General features: G+C 41.5%; 1 protein-coding gene across 1 annotated transcript in view; it reads right to left on the bottom strand.

Annotated features, from left to right (window-relative positions):
• LOC138968798 (major facilitator superfamily domain-containing protein 8-like) overlaps nt 1–4,030 on the bottom strand; it is a 22,482-nt gene extending 18,452 nt beyond the window's left edge. Inside the window, exon 1 of the mRNA XM_070341441.1 lies at nt 3,750–4,030. Within this exon, the coding sequence (XP_070197542.1) occupies nt 3,750–3,859 (110 nt within the window). The 5' untranslated portion in view covers nt 3,860–4,030. The remainder of the gene's footprint in view (nt 1–3,749) is intronic.
• Between the last annotated feature and the right edge of the window lie 3,470 nt (nt 4,031–7,500).

The raw sequence follows: 7,500 nt of genomic DNA, 5'->3' as shown, positions 1-7,500 counted from the left end.
TCTAAGAGAGCGTCCTCCGCGATCAAAACCACAGGCGCCCAAACTTGCTGTCATTGCACAATTTGTTGGCACTTTAAGACTCGAGCATGCAAGCATCACTTGGTTGTACTGAGACGCACACCCGTCTTAAATTTATGTGTCATGTGCCCGCGTTTGTATAACGTATACTGCATGTACAGTAAGCTTATCGCCTGTAAGTTCAAACACCTGACTGGGTAATATTGAACTGATAATAGGAAATGGACCAAAGGCTGAATCATACCTTTTCAGCATGTGATGAAGCTGTGTTATCATGTTTGATATGTTCGTTCATGTATAAATCATGGGCTGAAGGACAGATACGCGCAGATACAAGAGAATGACACACACACACACACACACACACACACACACACACACACATGTGTATGAGTATGTATAATAACCGGTCCCGATATTAGAGTGAAATCAGAAGAAAAAAACTTAGGTGTGACATCTGATCTGAACCGCAACTGAAATTCTGTTCTCCTTAATAAGTTAATTATATCATAGATTTCATGGCTTTGCATACTTGGATCTGAAAATAATACTGTTTAAACCAACTAAACTCTGATTGTAAAGTGACATTCAAAATAGTATGCATGCAACTGTGTAAAACGGTTGTTAGCCCTAGTTTGAGTATGGGAATGCAGCTTGGCACCCAATGAACCAGCTATAATATTGAAAACGTGCAGTGGAAAGCACCCGTACAAAATGAACTTATAGAAAACTTATAGGAACGTATAAGAAACTTATAAGAAATGTATAAGAACTTATAAGAAACAAAGCTGTTTGATCGATGCTCTTAACTCTACAACTTGTAGAATTATCAATGTCGATCATTGCAGAAGGACTATAGAGGAGATTTTGGCCTTACAGTATTCTGAATGGAGTGGATGATGTCGAAAGATCTTATTTATTTACAGACAAGTAATGTCTACGAAACACAAGAAATAGTGGCGTTAAGTTATACATTCATGTACATGCTCTTGAAACCCTTTAAACTTATTATGGGGGCGAGGACGCCCCCATTCTATACGGATAGTTTCGAGGTTGACCATGGGCAGCGCCATTTTGTTGTGAAATACGTCATCAGTTTGTGTACACAGGAAGTTGTGACATCCGTCACCCTATGGGAGGGGTGACGTCAAAATTGTTCATCTGTAGAAAGTTGTGAAATCCGTCACCCTATGGGAGGGGTGACGTCAAAATTGGTCATCACAGAGTTTGTGTAACACAGGAAGTTGTGAAATACGTCACCCTATGGGAGGGGTGACGTCAAAATTGTTCAACAAAAACATGATATGTCGCATTGTGCAGGGTCAACTGCAACAAACTCAAACCGAGCCATTCATACCTAGCTGTATTTGAGTGACTTATATACCCGACATTTTTATTTCTTATTTTTAGCACAGGTGTAGGAAAAATCATGAACCAAAATGTTATTTATTTTCTAATTTAACATTTTTTTTTACAAATATGACCATGGTCTTTTAAACATACAGTGACATTAAACATTGTTATGTTAAAAAAAAGAAAAAAGAAAAAAAGCTTTTGTGCACAAATCAGAAAATACATTGTACATTTTACCTACAGGCCAAACCGTGAGTGTCTGTGGCAAAGCCCGACCCAGGAAATTGCACTGATTTTATATTTAGATCAGAGAGAAATTGTCAAGAACAGGCGCTTGCATTTGGATGTGTCCAATGATAGTAGGTTTGGTTGTGATCAATCAGAATAATGTAGGAATAAAAATGTATGACAGTTTAGTATGATGACATGTAATTCACATATGCTGAAATATGATATTATACATCATGTAATATTATTATGGCTGTTGCCATGACCATGAAACCCAACAAAGGTTTAATGTAATGTAATTCAAAATACCAAAACCGAGCACCTATTAATCTCGTCTTTGCGCGTGAAGATTGAGGCCGTCTGCCAGTAGCGGTTAGGTCATACAGTGGAACCCCTCTCTAGCGACCTTTAAAATGTTGACAAAAATCGGTCCTTGTGGAGGAGGGTCCTTACAGAGGGAGGGGGCGGAGTCAGGGGGCCACAAAGAAAGTCAGATTTAAAAAAAAAAAGAAAACAGAGAAGTTTGAGTTGCTGACGACCGTTCTCTCTGAAAGCAAACTGCTTCGATTTCATGTTTGTCCTTGGTGTCCACCAGTTCTGGTGCATGTACTACCCTGGCCAAGTTTCCTCTCAAGACATCAAAGAGACCGCCCCAGTATACTCTACAGCCTCTGGGCGAACCACCTCTCATAGCTAAAACTGGGTCAATGACCCCTGGGAAGAAGGTCAGTGTCTATAAAAATTTTACTCCTAGGCCTGCGGCCAGGGGGGGGGGAGTATACCGGTACCATTTGAGAATCAGACCAAATGAGAATTGAACCATTTGAGAACATCCTTTTTTTTTCAATCACTACATCGAAGGCCTGCGGCCCGGGGTTCACATGGGTTGGTTTGTTTGTTTGTTTCAAACCCACACCCATATACACACATTTCCCATTTAAACCATTTGTCGGCCCCCTGTCGATATTTATCGACTAAGTTCCTTGTGATTATATTGTCACTGTGAAATAAAGATTGTTGCCTGTTTCAAAAAACACAAAGAAAAAAAGTTATACATTCAGTTTGGGTTTTTTAAATCACAAGGAAATGTTCATTTCGCAACTTCACCAGGTTGGAACTCACTATCTAACAAAACTCAAATAACTACTAATAAAATAATAATATTAATCAGTCAGTTCAAGAACCGACCAGACATGTAAATTGTAAGTCAATAAGGAAAAGTCTGCATGAGCAGGACTAAACGTGGGGAGTATTTTGCGAGAAGAAAAATTTAACTGGCAAGTAGAAATGTTCATCTACTCGCCAAATGTGAGTAAAGTCGCTGAAACAAATTGTTGGTTCGGCCAGTAACAATTTGCTCTCTGGCTAGTAAATGTTCAGAATTACTCGCCAACGGCTAGTAGTACTAGTACACCTTTTTCTTCTTTTTTTTTTACTTTCAGGGCTCATCATGAGTATGATGAGAGAGACTTGTCACACAAGTTCTAAATTATGAATGCAAAGTTAATGCAGACTCAATACAATTTTCAACTTAATGAGGGGACGGGACATGAAAAGGCCTCAAGCCCGATCAGTCGATTGTCACTATTTTAATACCTATAGGCTACTATTATACCGAACTCAAGGACTGAAATGCGGCTCTGTGCTTGCAGACAAATAACCGTAGCTGACACAGACACCAAGGCCGATCGATTGTCCCTATTTTAATACATTTAATTATACATATATATATATACCAAACTCAATTACGAAAATGCGGCTCTGTGCTTGCAGACAGATAACCGGCGTAGCCTCACACAGACACACAAACAACGCCATTACACAAAGAGATACACCATTAGGCCCTACACACACACACACACACACACACACACACACACACACACCCACACACATACTGGTACACCGTCACTGGCACACACACACATACACGCACACACTGGTACACACTGACACACACACACAGACACAGACACACACACACACACACACGAATAAGCCGAACATGCCACTAAATTGTTGTACACAGTCAGTCGTAACCCTACGCTACAACACACTGGGCACAAGTTGGCAATCATAAAGAGACAGACAGCCAGCCAGCCAGCCAGCCAGACTAAACATTCAGATAGAATATGTATACTTTCTCTTACCCGCTATGCAAGACATCCTTCAGAGACGATTCCACATCATGTGTTCCGTTTGCCAGTAAAGGCGACCTCTCTCCTACTCCGTTGGATAATGACGGATTCCTCGACGACATCGTTTATAAAGTCGTTTTCCCCCTGGTCAACAATAATTCGGTGTTGTCCCCGTGGTTCATCGTCTTCTGTGGGATTCAAACTGACTGCAGTCAACAGCTAGAAGTGTGCTGTGTTTCACCCGGATAGCAGACGAGTGTGTTGCGCAGAAAGCGTGTCGCTTCTTGCGCGAGGTCGACAGATCTGTGTGCTGTGTTGCGCTCGCGTGTTATGTGTGGGGTTAGAGGTCGTATACTGTGCTACTTGTAAATTATTGTACTCCGACTGCTAAATGCATCCGACTGTTTGGCTCTGCTGGGTCGATTGACAGGTGCGTCGTGCTTGTACTTGTAGGAAGGGGCCAAAGTTCCTTTGCTGTGTGACAGGGTGAATTGTCGATGTCATGCCTACTGACCGAAACCCTGCTGACCGAATCTTACTGACCGAAACCCTACTGAGCGAAACCCTACATATTATGTCTCAGAATACATCATGCGTGAATGTGTCAGATTGTGTGTGTGAGCCTGGTGTGTGTGTGTGTGTGTGTGTGTGTGTGTTAGTGTGCGTGTGAGTGTGTTTGTTTATATTAAGTTGTGTGTGTGGTTCTGTTAGATTGTGTAGAATGAAAAAAAACCTTCTATACTGATGATCATGTCAGTGTGTGTGTGTTTGTGTGTGTGTGTGTGTGTGTGTGTGTGTGTGTGTGTGTGTGTGTGCGTTTGTACGTGCGCGCGTTCGCACGCGTCTGTATACGGTAGTAATACCAATACTCACAATTAGTAACGCCCCCCACCCCCCCCCCCCCCCCCCCCACACACACAGTGACACATATTGGCACACACACACACACACACACTCACACACACACTGACACACACACACACACACACGGCACACACACACACACGTACACACACACACACACACACACACACACACACACACACACACACTCTCAAACAAACATACACATCTTCATATCGACGTCGTCTTGGAATTTTGGCGTGTTTAAGGAAATGTTTCTCATGGACTCGGAGAATGAATAACTTAATCTAGAGCAAAAAACCCCACCAAAATCGCCAAGAATCTAGTTACGCCAGAATTCCACGACGACATCTATATGGGCTTATATAGTTGCAAGTTCGGCCAGTAGGGTTTCGCTCAGTTGGGTTTTGGCCAGTAGGGTTTCGGTCAGTAGGTTTCGGTCAGTAGGGTTTCGGCTAGTAGGGTTTCGGACAGTAGGCATGTAACTTCCCTAATTGTCACCAATAATAGAGTAAAGCTATTCAGTGTCATTGTCCAGTTTAGTCGTTGTTGCCGATCGATTTGTGTTTCGGTGTCAAGTCAAGTCAATATTTTTGTCAATGCATCTATGCATTCTATGCATTCTATGTAAACTTTAAAGCACTGGTATGCACCAGCCGTGACCATTTTAGAACAGCTGCAGGCAATTAACTGTCTCCCTTTGGGAGAAGCAAGTTATGTCTGAGGCAGGCAAGCCCTGTCTGAAGGGGTAGTATTATGCAATGTGACGCCTGACTGCCCTCTGCAGCCCCCCCCCCCCCCCTAGCTTGAAAAAATGTAAAATTGGTGTAATTTCCTTTGATACTGATAGGAGATCCGAGAAACGTGACGACTTCTATTTACCCCACGCCACCCGCCCCCCCCCCCCCCCCCCACCCCTCCCCCTCCCTCTTTCTTGTCTTTAACCAATGAAAAGTTTTATCTGTTTGGAATGTTGTGTTCTACTTCTACTTCTTCTTCTTCTTCCATTAGACGGGCCGGTGTAACACGACATTTTTACTCCACGAAAAATTTACTCCGGAGTAAATATTTCGTACGAAATTCTTACTCCGAGTACACTTTTCGTACGAGAAAAGAACTCCACAAGGCACGAAAAAATTACTCCCTCCACGAAATTGTTACTCCCCATTTTTACATTTAGTCAAGTTTTGACTAAATGTTTTAACGTAGAGGGGGGAATCGAGACGAGGGTGTGGTGTATGTGTGTGTGTGTGCGTGTGTGTGTGTAGAGCGATTGAGAGTAAACTACTACACCGATCTTTATGAAATTTGACATGAGAGTTCCTGGGTATGACATCCCCGGACATTTTTTTAATTTTTTCGATAAATGTCTTTGATGACGTCATATCTGGCTTTTTGTAAAAGTTGAGGCGGCACTGTCACACCCTCATTTTTCAATCAAATTGATTGAAATTTTGGCCAAGCAATCTTCGACGAAGGCCGGGGTTTGGTATTGCATTTCAGCTTGGTGGCTTAAAAATTAATTAATGACTTTGGTCATTAAAAATCTGAAAATTGTAATTAAAATTATTTTTTCATAAAACGATCCAAATTTACGTTCATCTTATTCTTCATCATTTTCTGATTCCCAAAAAATATAAATATGTTATATTCGGATTAAAAACAAGGTCTGAAAATTAAACATATAAAAATTATTATCAAAATCAAATTTCCGAAATCGATTTAAAAACACTTTCATCTTATTCCTTGTCGGTTCCTGATTCCAAAAACATATAGATATGATATGTTTGGATTGAAAACACGCTCAGAAAGTTAAAACGAAGAGAGGTACAGAAAAGCGTGCTATCCTTCTCAGCGCAACTACTACCCCGCTCTTCTTGTCAATTTCACTGCCTTTGTCACGAGCGGTGCTACGAGTATACGGTCTTGCTGAAAAATTGCATTGCGTTCAGTTTCATTCTGTGAGTTCGACAGCTTGACTAAATGTTGTATTTTCGCCTTACGCGACTTATTTTTACTTCCACAAAAAATCTCGTACGCAAAAATGGGATGCGGCCGAAGGGATAATGCCAATAAGTGATCTCGCGCAAACGAATGTCGCGCTACCCTCCCTCCACCCCTTCCACCACCAAGACTAACAGGGGACAAGGGAGTATAAATTTCGTACACCTGACATGGGAACTTGCTCGTGTTGGGGTGAAGTAATTTATTCGTTATTTATTCGTCAGGGGAGTAACATTTTTGTTCAAAATGTTTACTCGGAACTCACCTGTTTTGGGGAGTAATTTTCTCGTGCAATGGGGGAGTGCTTTTTTCGTAAAGGGAGTAACATTTTCGTAAAAATCTCGTGTGAGTAATTTTCTCGTGTTACACCGGGTCAACGTTCTGACTATTTGGTGCTTTGGAAGGTTGCGAGAATACTAATATTGCAGGAAAAGAGCAGACCACACAGCATTTTCAAGTCTCGGGCTATGTTACCTGGGGTTACTAAGATTTTGATTGGATACCTGTACATGTTTTCCTGATTGAGTTTGTACATGCTATGTGAGAGAGAGAACTTTGCGAGCCACAGGAGATAGTTTTCTTGTTGTGAGATCTACTGGGCCGGTGTTGGGAATCATGTTCACATTATTCCCGACTTCAGGTTTCTCAATCGTTATATACCCGACACTGAAATGTTGTTTAGTGGTCCAATTAAAGAAGTACACTTTTTTTTTAAGGGAGAAAAACGTGTCAGTGGACGGGAAATTGGTGTTGAAATGTAATAGATTTCACCAAAACTCGATTTCTTCGAAACCCGGCATGCGCCGAGTGATTACGTGAGTGAGTGAGAAGGAAAAGATTTTAGAATGAAGCAAGTTTATAAGTTTAAATAAAACATTTTGGTTGAACGAATTTG

Source organism: Littorina saxatilis, linkage group LG6, assembly GCF_037325665.1.
Source record: "Littorina saxatilis isolate snail1 linkage group LG6, US_GU_Lsax_2.0, whole genome shotgun sequence".
Classification (NCBI taxonomy): Eukaryota; Metazoa; Mollusca; class Gastropoda; order Littorinimorpha; family Littorinidae; genus Littorina; species Littorina saxatilis.
The sequence above is the reverse complement of the archived record's forward strand: the minus strand, read 5'-3'. Positions and strand labels throughout refer to the sequence as shown.